General features: G+C 44.8%; 1 protein-coding gene across 9 annotated transcripts in view; it reads right to left on the reverse strand.

The window, feature by feature from the left end:
* Nucleotides 1-18,501, reverse strand: part of TCF4 (transcription factor 4) — a 235,940-nt gene that overhangs the window by 112,636 nt on the left and 104,803 nt on the right. For all 9 annotated transcript variants that reach the window (XM_075137536.1, XM_075137542.1, XM_075137541.1 and 6 more), the window contains one exon: nucleotides 10,075-10,139. In XM_075137536.1, coding sequence (XP_074993637.1) covers nucleotides 10,075-10,139 — 65 coding nt within the window. The remainder of the gene's footprint in view (nucleotides 1-10,074; nucleotides 10,140-18,501) is intronic.

An 18,501-nucleotide genomic window follows, 5' to 3' on the forward strand; every position in this document is an offset into this window, starting at 1 on the left:
GTCTATCACAATCCTTTGTACCATCTAAACGTGTGACTATCTGCTGTGTACGCATGTTGTGTACCTGTGCGTACCCACTGCATGCACATGAGCTCCTCCTCCTCTCTCCGTGTTTGCATAAAATTGCCAGCGAAAGCCGGAGATTTACTGAACCCTCTGCAAGTCAGTGACCCAAACCACCTGACAACTGAGGCAACGGGCACAGCCGGGAATACGGAAATGCCACTTAAACACAAGAAGAAGAGGTTGCCCGGAGGGGTTGTGGAGTCTCCATCCTTGGAGATACTCAAAACCCATCTGGACACGGTCCTGCTGACCTCCAGACGTGCCAACCTCAATGGTTCTGTGAGTAAAGCTCTAAAGCTATAGCGTCTTTAGTGAGACTATATTCTTGTCCTCACAATCATTGCACTGATAAGAATCTCTCATAGTCCAAAAAGTGGTATTTTTCTTCAGAACTTGCTTGAACTGTCACTACCTTGCAGCTGAGCTGAGCTGGGTTATCTAACGGGCCTAGAAGGCTCGTTATGCGAGTGATTCAGAAAGAACATGGCTTATTAACGGAGCCAGGGAAAGGAACAGGTAGTTCACCACCGAGACGTGAACGCACAGCTACATAGGAGACTGTCATCTTTGGAGAAAGCAATGAACGGTTGATAAATGCCACTGTTTGCACCAAGTATGCAATGAAAATGGACCGTTTTTTTGCTTTTTAGGGTTTATGCATTTACATTAGCAAAACCTGCCAAACCATACCTTACATGCCAAGGAGAGCATCCCCAGCTATCACCCTTGTACGCTGCAGTGCTCAGTAGTCAATTCTGAGACCTGAAAATTGCCAGAATTAGTCAAAGCCCAGCCTGCCTTTTTGCTGGAGGTCTTCCATCAAACGCTGACCAGACCTGAACCAGCAACGTGCAGCACAGCGAGCCCACCGCCTGCCCCTGTACAACTGCAGGCAAGCATCATTCCCCTTTTTATCACATTCATGACAGCACAGAAAGTCAGAGTGCAGCGACTGCGAAGGCAAACCAAGCTCCTATTAGCACTCAACCACAACATAAACCTATTATTGCACATTACAAATCGCAGTGTTATTCTGTTGCCAGGTTATAAGCTCCAGAAAGGTGCCCTTGGAATGCTCACTTCCAACAAAATAGCCCTCAGCTTAACATTTGATCCAAAGGGCTAAGAGAAAAGCACTCCTTTTACCACTAAATTGCAGTGTTGGGTTTTAGCATTTCTTCAATTATGATATGGACAATGAAACCGTGTCTTTCTGGATGCATGAGGAATTCTGCTAAATGAGCCATTCAGACATCTGAACTTAAGTCTGTTCCTTTAATACATTTGATTAACATGGAAATTTTATCTCTTATGTCATTATTTTAGTGCTGTAACATCAAAAACATTAGTCCACAATGTTCCCTCGATCACAGGAGGATAGTTTATGGGCGCTAGAACTAATTTCTGGAGCGGGAGCAATGATTCCACCTCCCAAAGCGAGATGCTCGAGCAAAAACGACGAGAGATGAATCTTCTCCAACTAAAAATCACCACAGAAGTTACCAGGCAAAATTCTGCTTCCCAGCCCCACTGAACGCAATGGGACTTCTGCCACCGACCTCACGGTAGCCAGCATTTTCTCCATTCACACTGATCGTTCGTCTTTGGGACAGGAACGCGCACTGACAAAGTCAGGGAAAGCCAGATGCAGAGTTCACCTACTCCATCTCCTTACCCCACGTGCAAGATTATCCCTACACAAGAGGTTAGCATGGCTGTAACCGCTCAGGAGGAATTCTGGGGCAAGGGGCTCTTCCTCTTTGCGTTTACTTTAGCCAAAGGCTATACGTACAATACAGCGTAATTCTATTTTGTAGTGTTTCCTATGGAGCGCATCATCCACGCACAGCTGTGGCTGGTAAGTACATACCGCCCAGTCAAGAAGTCAGAGTGTTCAAATACTTAAAAGCAAATAAACAAAGCGCTGGAGCTTTTGTTAAGGGCATTGACACTGCACATCTAATCACAAAAAATGGATTAGCAATAGACTTCGTAGGAGCCTAAATTCCTTGGTACATTAGGTACCTTTTATCACTTTAGTACAGCTTTTGTGTGTTTTTTATAGGGAGGGAGAACGAAGGAGAAATTATTATAGGTAAAGGAATCTTGCTATCAAAATGTGAGGAAACCTAGTTATTTGACTAAGCAAAAAAATACTAAGTAATTTGTAACAGAAGAATAAAATGAACTCGCTGTGTCTCCAGAGGTCTGCAATATGATCTTCAGAAAAAGTAGCTTGCCAATTTAATTGAGGTAGGAGTTATTTAATTTTTTTATATACAGGTATAGTTTTCAATAAAACTACATATGCCTATAATACTGCAATGGCAGATGTGTCTCGATTATTAGAGGTGGGCTCTAGGGAATATATACAATGGATCTTGAAATCCGTAAGCAGCTGTTTGGAAGGGAGGGGTGGAACATTGCAACACACACACATGTTCCTTAAGTGCAGTAATGTTTTGTTATTTTACTGCAGGTGTATTAGAGAGATGAAATTTAATAACTTATTGTATACTATACCAATAAAATGGAAAGATTTTTGCCCTGACATTCACGAACAAAGTACAAATTAGAAGCAGTTCAGAGCGCAGCAGCCCCGTGCGCAGGCACGCACACGCCACCTCGGTTCACACCTTCCCTGTCCGCACTCACGATACCGGCTTTTTTATTGATTACTATGAAAAGGTGGGCAGGCCATAAAAAAGGAAAAAAGAAAGCAAACCCCCAAAGTGCTCTGCAAGACACTGAAGAACGTGTGGCTGAACAAATTCAAGAAAACCAAGAGCATCTGAATGCACGGGGCAGCACTCGTGCGTTCACTGGTGAGGTCTCTGAGATGCGGGAAGCGCCCGAGCGATGCTACCAGAGTTATTTTTGTAATAGTTCTTCTTTAGCGGCTTAAATCAGAAGCCTGATTTCAGAATATGCATTAGTCTCAATCTCATGCTGAATGAAGCACTGAAGAAGGACCTTTTAAAAGTACATATCAGATAAAAAGATAATCCGTCCTGCTTTTTTTTCCCCCCTTCTGTCTTTGCTGGACTCCTCTTCATATAATTAGAGATGTTGCAACAATTCAATAATTCACAGCAGAAAAAGGAAGTCCCAGCACTTCTGGAAGAAAAAGGAAAATGGGCAATAGCTATTTCTGTCCATTCCCTTCTCAGCATGAGAACAGCAGCGTTATGCAAGGATTGACAGCCTTACTGGACACACAGACAGGCGGGCACGGGCAGCTGGGCTGAGTTAATCCATATGCACTTGCTGCAGAAGCCGCCCGTGTCTTTCATTTCCATTACGCTCATTTTAAAGTTTTCCAGCAATATTTCTGTCAAAGGTATGTCACATCCCCCTGCGCTACGCTCACTGAGCCACAAACATTCAAATATTAAAATCCAAGGCTTTCCTTGCCCTCCTCCACGGGAAACGTTCAGACTGCTGTTGTAGGTGGGGGACAGAAAGGGACGGGACAGGAGGGAAGCGGGGAGCGTGTCGGCCACGTGGCCACCTGCTCAAGGAGAAAAAGCCAATGACTTCTCCCCTTGGAGCGAGCTATGACACAGGGAGGATAAAACACCACCTGCATCTAATAAGAAAACCTTCTGAGAAAGCACGCTGGCTGACCCAGCTGAACGGAGAGGGGGCCACAAGCCCCATCGTGTGCCAAAGGCGCCTCTCACCCGTCACAGAGGGACAGGGGAGTAAGAAAAGATGGAGAAAAAGGAGAGAGGATCCACGACCACGCAGGAGGAGGGACGTCAGGAAAGAGCCTGTAGTGTCTGCAAAGAAACTGCAATGTCCAACAAACATTTGGAGTCAGATCCGACGGGAGAGGATACAGGAAAACATTAGCAGCTACAGGAAGGCTGAACTCTGGTTGAGTCTGCATGAACTTTTAAATGAGTTTCTAGAACCCTCAGCCAGAACTGGCATATTCACTTGCCACGGCAGCCTGCTGTGCCCTTGATCATCAGCCTCTTGGAAACCCGCACCAGTGCTTCCAGAGGGACGGGGTGGGGTGGAGGTTTTGGAGCGAGAGAAGGGAGCGCAGGAAAGCAAGGAGGAAGAGAGGAGTCGGAGAAAAAGTACTGAAAGGAAGAGAGAGAAGAGGCCAGTTAAATGATATACGTTGTGTCACGGTGCAGAGATGCTCTCTGCAGAAATGCTGTCCTGCTAGTCGCATCCCTCTGACTTCTCGGGATCTCAGAGCGTACTCCTTTCTGATTGGATTCCTTGAATAAATTGCTACCGATACAGTCCCTCAGGAAATCCTGGAAAGCCACAGAGCTGCTGCAGGTTTGGGCGGACTGCCCTCAGATGCCTACGGCATTGTAAATGCACGAAGGAGCCATTTTGTTGCAGCCTCTAATGCTGCTTGTTTGAACTGAAGCTGCAATAAAAACAAAGTTAACATCATGCCGAGGTCATTCCGGTGGTTGGCCTTTCTCTTTGCCGTGGTATCTTGAATCAAGGCTAGCAGATGATGATCTCAATCTGGATAAAGTTTATTGTATTTTGGTAGCAGTTGCGTTTTATTTAAAAAAAAAAAAAAAGGCAAAAAAAAAAGCTGGCTGAGCTTGTACAACTCCACTAGCTTTTACCTTAACACTTCATTCCAGAGTCAGCTTTTAACAGTGGGACGGTTCCAACTGGCCTCTGAGAGTATTTCTTGAACATCAAGTAAATCAGTACATCCAAAACCAACATTTAGACTCACTTTCTAAAAGACTTAGTAGTAAAAACAAGTCATCTCAGGATTTGGGGATTTTGCTTTAAGTTAAAACACCTTAAAAGCTAAGTATCTGTTACTCTGCTTTTGCCAAAAAGGCATAATCCAAATTTTCAAAGGACTGTTTAATTTATTCCCACATACAATCTCATGCGTTGCCTTGGAAATCTATGGTGTATGTTTTCTGGCCATCATGCTCATTTTACAGTTCTCTTTATTCATTGCTTTTTTGAATTAACTATTGCCCAGAAAAGCGCAATAGCTCTGGATTACTCAAAGTCGGTCTCATCGACCATTAACCGATTAGTGGAGCCACACTACTGTAAGCAGCACGCGTTACCATTAGTCTAATAATAGTATTTTGTGTATCCAGATCCTCTTGCACTAAGGAATATCAGTGTTTTATAAACACTGTAGAATTAACACAGCCCCTCATTTTTAGCTGCCATTGGGAAACCGAAGCATGGTGATTTACACAAGCTGAGCCTCCAGCTCACGCTCCCTGCGGAGCGTTTCCCTGCTCCCACCGCCACGCTCACGCACACCCTTGCACCAGCCCCGGCTCTGCAACCGCTGATGCAGCCGAGCGGCTGATGCGCCGTTCTACCCACCAAATCATTTCTTCTAGCGCTTTCTGCCTTTACTTCTTTACCGTGCTGATCTACATGAAGCTCTTTGAATAAAGCAGCAGATGCGCTGCTCTTCATTACCACGTGCAGACCCCTACAATCTGAGTACCCATCCAATAATACAGACTAATACAGGAAACCAGAAGAAAGTTAGAGAAATCAAGTAGGTATGCTTTTTTTTACTACTACTGCCTTGCTAATCCCCCCCAAAACCAGCACAATATAAAAAAAAATTGATCTTTGGGGAAATGGTAAGTAGCACAGAATTAAGACAACATGCAAAATCCTGACTTCACTGAATGAAATGAGATTTTTGTCATTAACTTCAATGAAGCCAGTGTTTCAAAAGTGTCTTGACAACAACTTCGGTACATGTTTCTTAGATGACTTCTCTCTAATGGAATTAAATAGTTCCCAAGATGAGCTTTCTTCCATTCCCACTGTAATCAGTGTTGTATTTGCTATGGTTTTCAGTGAGAGCCCAATTGGGCCCTAGGCTCGGAAATAAAAATCATCTTGAAGTAAATGGGTTGCTGTGTATCTGACCTCTTCTCTCATTGGTGTGAACACAGCGTGGAGATGAAACCTCAGATCATTGCTGCTGTTTGTGTGAAGAGGGGTTGTTGGTTTTTTTCCTACCAGAAGATTAATAGGTAGCAAGTTCAATATCGTTAGGTATTTAGTTTTCCTTAATTGTTCCAGGAACTCATCTACAGAGAGCAATGCATCACATCTGGAGGTAGCAATTTACCTTTCAGAAATCAACAAAATCTGCATGCTCCTCCTGGGTTTAGGAAAAAGGAGCTCGCACAGCTACTGCCGCTACTCCAGCCCCTCGGATAACCCAAGGCTTCAGGGGATTCTCAACGATCCGCAATACCACCACCAATATTTCCTTTGGAATTCACCAAGTTTTCTTCAATATCTTCTGTCTAGATAAGCTAATCTTTCTCAATACGTGTGAAAGCACATCCTAGAAATCTTGCAATAGGCTTGTAGCTTTTAATTTTCTTTTAAGCCTGAAGGTTCATACTTGTTAATAATTTGGTGGATCCTGGTAATTCTGCAGCCTGAAGAACAGACAACAGATGGTCCAGCCTCGGCATTAAGCATTATTCCTTCTGTACCTTTCAGGAATTCGAGAGATTCTTATTTTAGAAATGTTTTTTCTCCTTCCTGTCTGGGCACCGGTCATCTGCTTCATCCACTTCTCCATTATACTTCAAGAAAGTGGATGCATACGGTAGAAAGAAAGACCCTATTCCATGGATTAGAATTTTTATTATTGGCACTTTTATTGTAATATCTTCCTAATGTTCCTCAAATTTTCATGAATGAAACCACAGAAAAGGAGAGTGGGTAGGTAGGGTCTTCTCCATCAGTTCTTCATTGACCCCACACAACCACAGGGCACTGCCACGTAGATACAATCAAGGATCCATCCAGAGAGCTGACCATGTCTGCACCAGCTGAATTCTGAGCAAACTCCAGAATTGGTCCACCAAAGCGTAAAAAATAATTATTCAATACTATCATTCAGTGAAAAAAATGCATTAGCTCTCATACTACAACCACAGCCATTGGCTTCTTTACTGGAATGTTGGTTTTTTCCCGGTATCTTGACAGACCGTACTCCCCCCCACAGAGGACAGGCAGCGGCGCTGCGGTGCTCAGCATCTCCCTGGTTTGCACTGCCCGTCGGGGCTTATCCTCTTTTTCACGCACTATGAAGGAGCTCACCAGCACTTTCAGGTTTGTCCTCTCCTGCGTTCTGGACCAGAAGAGAAGTCTGGCGAGCGGGAGCGGTGTGTGGGCTTCTGCTGCAGGGGGTTGGTGCTGCATGAAAAGACGAGGCGGAAACCGTGCTGCCCGTTTCTGCAGGCAACCGTCCTCGTTATGGCAATTACCCGGCAGCTCCCCACGAGGGGTTTCAGCTGTTTGTGGATCTGTCACTTGGCCGAGAGAGGCCACGCCAGGCGCGAGCAGGGCTGGGTGGGGGCCCGCAGCTCCCGCCAGCCGTCCCCACGGGATCCGTCCGAGCTGCCCCAACCCCTCCACGCTCCCAGCACCGCCGGTGCGGTGATGCTGCCGTAACATCACACCGAGTAATTTCCATATCATTTGACACGGGAAGTATCTGGAACCAGGTCACTCTCCACTGCCACCGAGAGCCTGTGCAAAATGTCGCCTCACTTTGGCTGGGACATAAAGCTGAGGATGCGTCAGAAAAAATGACCTGTTTACAGCAAACCGCCTTCTCAAGCCCACAGCTGCACCTCTGCCCTTAGTTTCTAAGATTAACTTTTTACTCCCAAATTAAAGAAAATGCACATCTGTGCCCTGCAGATATTCACAGATACGGGTGTGCACAAAGAGGCCGCAGTACGAGTCGCATTAAGACTCCACGCACGAGGCATATATAGACCATATAACTTATTTAGGTGTAATGCCATTTTGAACTCGGAAACAATTTCTAACTTATTTGCAGTATCACGAGATCATTCAAACACAGTAAGACTGACAGAAAAACTAAAAGCAAAATGCAGCACAGAAAAAGTATGTTTTCGGGTGAAATGTGAAACCGCAGCAGACCCAAGAGAGCAGCAGAGTGGGATCTCCAGGAGCCTGGAGCTGCAGAGGAGACGGGTCTCACCCTTGGCCGGGTGCTACTACACGTGGGGACAGTATCCCCAGCGCTGTGCAAGCACCGGGGACAGAAACACATCCTGCTATCTCCTAACAATAGAAAGCAAAAGCATACAAGGGATTTTGAAGCGAAGAGGACTAGCTAGCAACGGCTCCTAACATTAATTAAGAGCTACTGCAGTTGTTCTGGATCGGGCGAGGGTGGGGTTCCAGGCGGTCTGCACTTCTCTGTGCTGGTCGTTGCAAGTGGCATCAGTAGGTCACTGCCGACTCACTGAAGAGTGACGTGTGTGAAAGTTCAGGGCGTCACTAAGCTTACTTTCAAGGCTTGGCCTGGAAACCTTCACCAGCGAGCAGCTCTGTATCCTTTCAGTTTGTTCCACACAGAATTAAACGTGTGATTGTGCTCTGAGCAAGGCAAAGCCGCCGTCCCTCGTCGCCTCTCCCAGCCCAAGCTCAGCACGTGACATTTCGCGCAGGAAGCGTCCCCAAAACTCAAGCAAGGGGGACGAGGAGCGGCAGGCGCAGGGGCCTCCCCGGCAGCAGAGCAAACCTCACCTCCCTGCGGGCTCAGGCCGGCCCCGCCAGCAGAGGGGGCGGCGCAGGGGCCCCGCCGGAGCCGGCTCCCCGGGGCTGCCCCCACCCTGCCTCCGCTCCCCGAGCAGGCCCGCAGGCAGGGCCCCGCGCAGGGACCCAGGGCTCGGCAGCGGGGCCGCGGGGCTGAGGGCCCCGCTCCCGGCCACCGCTTGTGTTCCGGGAGCCCGGCCGGCCCCGGGACAGGCCCCGGCACACGCCGCGACAGCCGCCGAGAGCACAGCCCGGCCTGCAGACGCTGCTGATGGCGTACACGCGCGCACCCCAACAGGAATTGCTCTTTGATCGCTCAAATGGTTTCATTTTTCTACACTAAATGTTTAAAAAAACCCCAACAATATAAGAATAGACTGTTTCCCCACATTATTAAAGAACAGGGACACACGAAAGGAAAGAAGGGATCAAGTATTTCCTTTTCATATAGGGAAATAATATACATTTTGGCTGGTTTTTTGTTGGTTGGTTTTTTTTTTTTCCCCTGGCAGATTTGAACAGTATAAAGCTTTGAATATTAAGAAGGCTATTAAATTCTTTCAATAGTTTTCCAAAGTGCGAAGCTACTGCACTTAGAAGAGGAAAGGAAGCCTAGCACCCTTCAAGAACAAAATGAATTTAAACACACGATTAATATTGCTACTGAAATGAAAAAGAAAGTGTCTTTTAAAAAAATCAATTGTCTTGAAACAAAGCACAGACTTTTGGCTATTGATAGTATTTTTAGACTCAGACTTTCTCTGGAGACTTAAAAGTATGCAAATGCAAAGTGCAGAGAGGCGCACACACACACATGCTATACCTTTGTATTACATTGGCATTTTATTATTTAATTAAACTACTCTTATTTTTCTAGCTCACGCATGCTTCCCTTGAGACGGCTTTGCTGTTAGCCTGCTGGCCTTGACTTCCAGCCAAAAACAATTCAGAAACAAAAAGGGACAACAAATCATATTTTCACAGACATTTTTATCCCTCAATACAACCTTGTTTTCACACAACATCATACAGATTCTATGAAAACTATAATTTATTGCAGTAGCCATCCAAAGCTCTGCGGTGTGTTTCCACTTCTGTAATTTCTGAAGTTGGGCTGTTGGGAAGGACCCGCCATGCTGAACAGTGCGGCATTGTTGCAAGGGACAATAATCAGTAGTTCACAGCAGCTCTGGCTAGGGCGGCGTTAGGTCAACCCGAGTACTCATCGTCTCCAGTAAGTGTATCCCCGCTAGAAAAGCTCAGGCAGGCGCTTTAAACCTGCATTTGCAAATAAAGCCCGTTTCTGAGAAAGGCACATCTGCAGCCATCGCCGTTTATGATGGAGCCTATCCCTAAGATGTACAACTTTAAGAAGCAAGCCTCATTTATCAGAGTATTTATCACAACCCCTCTGCTGAGCAGACTTTCACTTACCTGGTGGCAACCCTGTAAATTCGAATCTCTTCCATATGATGAGTATGAACCCCTTTCTGTTTTACCTGTTAACAAAAAAAAATAAAAATAGATGTATAACAGATATAAACAGATAGATATCGCTTCTCCAAGCGTTTTAGATGATGTTCACCACGTTTTCCTAGTGCTGTTTACATATGTAAAGTAGGCACTGCTGACTGCGTAATGCATGTAGGCAACAGAACGGGATTAACGCTTTTTCATGCTGAGGACGGTGATGTGAAATAAACTTCCCAACCTCGGCTGCGCTGCTCCACACGCTTCCTGGAACGGGGATTTAACGGGCTTCCACGGGCTGGCTGAAGGTGCGGGCAGACCTCCTGCGTGCCTCCCCTCGGGCTCGGGGGCCGAGCGCCCCGGCACCCCACCTGTCCCAGCACGGCGCGGGGCGCACGGCCAGTCCCTCACCGGCTCTCCGGACGGCCAGCTTCGCCCGGGAGCTGCTGGGGACGCGGCTCCCCGCTCTCCTTCCCAGGAGCAAATTCCCCCGTGATCACGGTGATGATGGAATTTACACCTGGGAAAGAGACGCTCATTGGGAATTCGCCATTCACTACCAACGCTGGGGCTGCCCCAGCGGCGCTGGGACTTGCACGGGGGCCCAATGACTGCCAAGACTCTCTGCCAGCCCTAAGTACCCTTTTTTTTTTTTTTTCCTTTTTTCCCAGGAAGCCTTTAACACTCAGATCCAACAGCCTGACTTGCAGTACCAGTTACAGTTATGCCATATTTACAAAGGAAAATAAAGGTTCTTTCAGGTTTGAATGGCCAGACTCGAGCAAAATCAAGAAGGGAAGAGGTGGTTTCTGCAAAGCATTAAGTCATGGCTGAGCAGCACCGCACCACGTGCTCCGGAGACAAAGAGCAGTCAAGAGGGCTGATACAAAACATATTGACACTAAAAGACCACCCTTATGGTGAGGATAATCACGGGAGGGAGGGAGGTATTATCTAACAAAACAGCCAAGAACACAGTAAAAATCACTCATAAAATTAAAGTTTTTATTATAGGCTGGGGCATAAAACCCACAACACACAGTACCAGTTACTAGGGACCAGATGCTCAGTTTATCTCTGCCTGCCTCTCCCAGCAATGCCGGGGACACCTCCGCACCTAGCAGCCAGGCTCAGGCGGCCGCGTGCCCCCGCGTATGAGGTGCGGCGACAGCCCTACACCAAACCCTGCGCCGCCGAGATAAAGCCGCTGTGCCGATACACCTACCAAAGCCATGAAAAAACGTCCTTTAACTGCGTTTGGAAATACCAGATTGCAATAATGACAATCTCCACCGACCTCACAAATTTCAGGGGCCCGAGCAAGGCAGGCGGTGGGTGAGGGGTCACGAGCTGGCACGTCCCCTCATGCTTCCCCAGATTTCCTAAAGAACCCATGGTGAGGCAGATCGTTAGACAAAGGATGATGGAGTTAATTTTAATCGTTCCCAATATGGCATGGCCACATTCTGACTGAGTCCACAAGCCCTTCCTTTAATATACAGCTACTAGGTTTGATCACCATTTAGAGGTATTATTGATAAAGTGTGACTATTGTGAGTGGTCTGGAATAAAAAAATCATCTTTCTCCCCATAATAATTTAAGACTCTGTAGCTTGGTTTTGTTTCTCGATTAGGTAGTTACTTATACATGGGAACCTCCAAAATGTATTTGCAATTCGTAGGACATTGCGCATGTAATAACTTTTGAAAGCACTTGTATCTGGTTATACAAGAACGATGGATCACCCACTCCATAGCCCCCCCTCAGGTTCAGAGTACTGGAAGCCTTTGCAGAAATAATTCAAGATTGAAACGACAATGAAATTTTAATCATGAATCCCCGAGTCCAATGCCGAGATCTGAAAACAAAATGTCTTGCTGGCATGCCTGGAGTTACGTGTGCTACTTCCCGTCACCCCAAGAGGGCCAGAAAGTCAATGCAAATAACAGGCGGTGAGGACGGGGGGGGGAAAATCCCAAACAGAAAAATAGGGTCGAGGGGAACCAAGTACAAGCAGCGACACAAGGTACTTTGAACGCGCTTCTCGCTGCTGCCTGGGTATCGGTAATCTTCTTTTCTATCGTATCAGACACAGGCAGCCTCATCTTAATTTCAGTTGTTAAAAAATATTTATCCAGATACAAAAATAAACCCACTGCAAATTACAAGTTGTCAGGGTTAAAATCTACTTCTATTTGTGTGGGGGAGGATAAGAGAACAGCATAGACATGAATCATTCTCAGTAATTTGAGTGTTTCCATGACATCAATGGGCACTCGTCCAGGACTCTGTCGAAGTCTGTGAGGTACCAAAGCGGCACAGCAGCCAGCAGGAGATTGACTTTTTTTTTTTAGGATTATGCTCCTTGTAAAGATTTCATCTATAGCATCCACTTTTACCACCAAACAGATAGCTTTGGAGATCATGAGTGAACACATTTCATTCTGATAGTGTAAGCCTTTAACTTTATTACATTTTTCTGTTGTTGTTGTTGTTCCCACATACAGCTAGAAATCTGCCTTCTCAATTCAGAACAAATAACTGAAATTTATGAAAAAGTCAAGAAACTGTTAAAAAGCTATACGTACCTAGAGTTTCGCTATCAACTGTAATTATGAAATTATCATACTTTTTGTAATGACACTTCATTTTGGGGGGGGGGAATATCTTTTGTATAAACTGTCCATTTAAAATTAGCTACAGTCTTGATGTTGATTTTCTGCTTAAAATTCACTGGCACATTTGTTTCAGATAATAAAATTTGCAAGAGTGCTGATAATATGCAAGAGTAGGCTCTTTAAGCAACTATTTGTGCTCACAAATACAAAAGCGTCTCCTGAATTTCTACGTTTACTGTACATTATGCATCATTTTCAGTCACTTGAACACCCCAGCCTGTACTGTGCATTTTCTGAGGTTTGCAAGAGCTAAAGATTTCTCTCTCCTTTTTTTTTTTTAAATGTTTTAAAAAAGAGAGAGCGTCTACAGCGATGTAGACACCCGACGCATTCACTGCGGAATTTTCGAGACAACCCTCTAGTACTAGAATGCGGCAGCCGCTGCGGATATTTTTTGGCACAAAGACAATGGTGGCAGTGCCAAGCCCCATGGCTAAAACTACTCAAAAGAGGCATAAGGGTAGCATTAATCGTTCAAGTCTTTTACTGCATGGAGTACTGTTGTCCATATTTTAAAACCTAAAAGTACCCGTTAGTAATACTTGTTGTAAGCCGGGGGGGGAAAAGAAAAAAAAAAGAAAAAAAAAGGGAGCCTGAAATACAGACAAATAACAAATCTTGTCAGACATCTGATTAATTTTTTCTACCTAGAGGATCAAATGCTAAAATGTGCCATTTGTTACCTGCGCTCCGAACACGCAACACGATCTATACCCTTCCGTGGCTTTATGATCTGACAATTGAAACAAAGCTCCATGGAAGAAGTTGACCTACAAAGGCTGGTGAATAACTTTCAAGTATGCACTTGTTCTTTAGGTAAGGCAGAAAAAGCATCTCCATTATTATCAGAGGCAGTAACTTAGCATGAATGTAAATATATATATATATTCAATTAATTGACACAATGCATGCCAATCAAAGGAGAGACAAAGAAAGAACTACATGCAGCTCCTGTTTTCTGACAAACACTGAATCACAAGTATCTGCTCTCTAAATACCTCTAGAAAAAAACACTGCTTATCTTCACTAAACTAAACAATTGCTTCATAAATATTTTGTTTGCATTTTTGTTTAACTGCGGAAAATAAAAGCAGCATAGGATTGCCAATCAATCAATAAAGAAGCCACTTGCCTTTCCATGGTGTACTTTGAAAAATTAATCAAATTAAGTAGAAAATTTAAGCAACTTCCAAAGCACAAATGCAAGTCATCTGATTCCCCACTCCCTTTTCCCCTGCCCTGGGAGATAGGGCACCTTGGCTTTTTTCTGGTAGGCAGAATGAGAGGCATGAGACAACTCTTTCCATCTGCAGAGAAAAGGAAGTGGAGCTATTTCTATAAATGACTTCAATTCAGTGTTTACATTGATTTCGTGTTTGACATATTTTTTGAGAGATGAGTTCGACCAGAATATTCTAATTCAGGTTTCCGCTGCCCTACATTTGGGGTTTAGTTCTTGGTTAGACTGAAGAAGGGAAACCTGTCGGGGGGGGGGGAAGTAATTGTATTAGGGATTGGAATTTTAATGGCTGCAAATTTCGGTCTGTTCAGTCTGCGATTTTGCTTTAACCTATTCCTTATTTTATTAGTGCGTTTCTAGCATTTTTGAAAATTAATGATTGTTCCCTCTGATATCCTATGTCTCAAATGCATCCCAAAGGGAGCCTGACCGATTCCCCTGCAAAGAATGATTATTAAAGGAGAATTCAGTGTCGAAGTCAGACCAGGCACAGGGAACACAGAGCTGGAGCATATTTGGGGAAAAGTTCTGAGCAACTGAAGAATGGGCTGAACTTACAGTTCCACATTTGTCCGTATACAATGAACACATACGTGTTACCAGCCGTAGCAGGGTTTATTTACATTGTTATGAGGACCATGAAACAGTTTACTTCTGCCTTAATCTATAGTTCTTGCATTCAAAATTTTCTTATGCTTGTTTAAGTCTGGTTGCATGAGAAGGAGAGGATTTGAGCACTCTGGGGAGCGAGTGCAGGACTCTCTCAGTGCTCGCTAGCGCGAGTGAAGGTCTCCGGACACCGGCCCTTCCTGACATGAGGACCAGCTCCGCACAGTAACTTTTGACAGTGACAGCCAGAATATCAGCACCATTTTTTTTTGCCTCAGAGGTTTGAAAACCTGACTCATTTCAGCAGAGAAATGATGCTAAAATTCGCATAGAATTATAAATTATCTGAGGAAAAACCTCATTGAAATAAATGAGCCATTGCACACTTAGATATCCTATACCTATAAGCACCTCACCCTCGGAGAAACGTATATACCCTGTGTCCTCCAGGGACAGCCTCCCAGGCCTTGCTATCTTTTGCCCTTCACAGAAAAAATAGCCTGCCCATGTTTTCATCAGAGGAGCCAGCAGGTAGCGTCTTCATTTTTTTAGAACTTTTGAATACTCTGTTCTTTAAAAGAGGGGGGGTAAAAAAAAAAAAGGGAAAAAAAGAAAAGGAAAACGCTTTTAGTATTAAATGAAATTTTTTGGGCTCTTAACTGAGGGACGCAAATCCGAACGCCTTCCCTGGCACCAGGGCTAACAGCTGGCTCCAGGCTTGTCCCCCTTTGTGCGACAGCTAGCTTTTCCTAGCTGCTCGGCGTCTCCTCGGCTGCTAACCCGGGCAGGAGCGTGCTCGCCGGCGCGGCTCCCGGGCAGCCGCAGGCAGGGGCTGGCAGGGGAACAGGCGGCCCTTGTGCTGGGGCTGCGGGGAGAGGTGAGGCGCGGGGCAGGCGCTGAAGAGGCCCGGGAGGCATCGTCCCGCGGACCGGGGGGACAAGCGGGTCCCAGCAGCGGCTGCTGACACTGGGCGTCCGGCTGCGATTTCTCCTCTTCCAACATCTAAACAGCAGAGAGAGGTGCTTAGCTCGGCTCAGTTACTAACTCGGGCTTGACCTGGGTTATATATACATACTTCTCCTTACCGGTATAGGATACACGGTCAAAATACCCTATTTATTTCAGTGAGGTTTTGAACAGCACATTTTACATCACAAAGAATCTCATCCGATGGTAATGGAAGTATCACGTTAATGAGCTATTTCTGCTTTGTGCTATATGTGAAGTACAAACAATAAGAAAGAAATCTTTTTTTAAGCAAAGTTTGTGCAATAACGTTCACAAAATAGTACAAATGACACGGCATCTGATCCAGGGAAGGTCCACCGACTAGATACAAAGCTAAAGGAAGGTATTAATACCAGTAATTTGAATGGCATCACACCCCGAAATGTAGCGCAATGCTAGGGGAAAGAGATCTTTTTGACATGGAAGAGGATTTTTCGCACTTACACTGATGTGCAGTAAACAGTAATGGTTCTTAGAGAGACGTTATGATGCCCCAGCAAGTATCATTACAAAGGGAGATTATTTTTTTTTAAACAGTACCATCAAAATGCAAAAGAAATTAAATCCTAAAACCTATACTAAAATAAATCTACAGAGCTGGCTTGAACAACCTAAAGCGAGGAATTTCAAGAGCAAAAGTGGCACTTCACCACTGACTCACCTCGCTGGGCTACAGCTTATGCTTAAACAGGCAAGGTTAATTCCCAGACGCCCCAAAGGCCAAACCACCTACTTACACACACGCTATGTACATGTGCCTGTGTCTATACATACATACATATACAAGTTGATGGGAAAGGCTGCGCTGCCTGCTGAAGGGTGTCCCGCATGGTGCTGCCGGCAAGCTTTGCCCAATGCCCCCCGTGGGGCGATGGCTTCAAGCGCAGGGAGGGACCAACCCCGGTGCTGCCCACCCCAAGCTCCACGGTCCCTTCTATGCATATTCTGTTAATCCATGAAAATACCAGACCAATTTTTTTGTCACTGATCTCGGTTCATGAAATATTGGACCCAAACCAAAAAACTGAGGCAAATTGCTCAATCTATTTCTGTAATCTACCAAATAATAGCATCTATTACAGGGCAGTATGTGATTTCTCTGTTTGCGTGCTTTTAAAACAAAATAGCTGTGGCAAAACTATACTTGAAACTATAAGAATGTGAAGACAGAATATCAAAGACCATATTCCACCAGACTTATATTAAATGGTGCCTCAGTCCTTCACTAGTCCCACCAAAATCAATTAGATTGTAAAGATTATCACACTATCCCATAAAAGAAAGGTTTGATGCTAATAGTTGGTTATTTGCCTGAATGATACAGCTGCATTAAGGATCGATTGTGTCTAATCCAGTCAGAACAAGCTCACTGCACCCTCTGCAACAGGTTTTCAGCACTCTGAAGTTAATCAGAGGATACGCAGGTATTGCCATTTCGTAGCCATCACTGCAATTGTGTAACCAATAAATAACACTGCGTTCTGCAGACAAGGAACATTAATGAGCTTAATATCAAGTACATGCACTAATTGAGACCAGAAAAATAAACTTTCATAATTAAATGAGGTATTTAAACAAAACAACTGTTTATTTCAATGCTGTCTGAGGAAATTATATTTAACAAGTTGAAGAAACCTCAAAGACTCCTCACTGTCGTGGGCCACCGCGTTTGTCTCGCAGAGCCTGGAGGTGCAGGAATGGCCACGTTCAGTAAGCCCAGAGCAACCGGGCACCTACACTCAAAAGCTGTGAACGGAAGAACATTTATGAGAGACAATCCTTCATTTAGAGTGAAGATGCATCTGACTTCATAAACATCTTTAGTCTCCTTTTCTTTTCATATGTGCACGGAATTTCAGTCTAGAGGAAATAATTACGATCATCTAAGCCTGAACACCTGTATCACTCTGGAAATAGGCAAATTTATTTTAGAGAGAAACAAAAACTCTAATAAAACCCATTCACCATGTTTTACCTTCTCATTCTTGAAACACACAATAGTCAAAAGATGGGCAGGGGATGAAGACAGGCACCGGAGAACAACAACAACAAAAAATCAAAAGCATTATCTAATACTAGACAATCAGAATAATTAAGAGGGGCAACATTTTCATAAAGATATGAGACAAAAACATGTTGTAGTAATACTCCGGGCCTGAAAGCAATATATAAGAATTGAATGTAAAGCACTGGATATTGTTTTATCCTAAGTAAGCCTCACCTTAAGGTCTATTTTAAATTGAAATCCACTGCAGGGTGATCCCTCATCATTTGTTCAGGGACCAGTTCAGGAGATCTTTATCATGTATCTGGAAACCTGGGTTTTCACTCAAGCATGAAAACAGAATCACTTTAAAACAAGTTAGATAAGGATCTAAGGCCATGAAAGACACAGAATTGAAAGAGGACGATAAACCTTCCTGCAGCCCAAGTCTGGGCTCTAAATCTTTGGTCTGTAAACCACCCCTATCTAGTAGCATTTATTAAAAGGCTACTAAAACAAACCGTGCTGGACATGAGCAAGGATAAAGAGATCAAAAGCCTTATCATTCAGATGGGGATCAAATCCACACCTCAGCATGATAAACAGAAACCACCCTCATGAGACGGCTGCCTCCTGTCCCAAAGTGACAGAAAAGGCGCGATCTCGGGACTTGGGGTGACTTTGCGCGCAGGCAGCAGGACCACCAAACCCACCACAGCCCCGGGCCAGCCCTCCGCGCCCCACCCTCCTGCCCGAAGCCTGAATTAACTCTACAGCATCATCTACACAGCAGAAAGAAGGAAACAAATGCTGACCACAAGGACACACGGACCCCTTTTAAAAGCTTGATGGCAGAGACAAATTTTCAGGT

This window comes from Calonectris borealis, chromosome Z (genome assembly GCF_964195595.1).
Source record: "Calonectris borealis chromosome Z, bCalBor7.hap1.2, whole genome shotgun sequence".
NCBI lineage: Eukaryota > Metazoa > Chordata > Aves > Procellariiformes > Procellariidae > Calonectris > Calonectris borealis.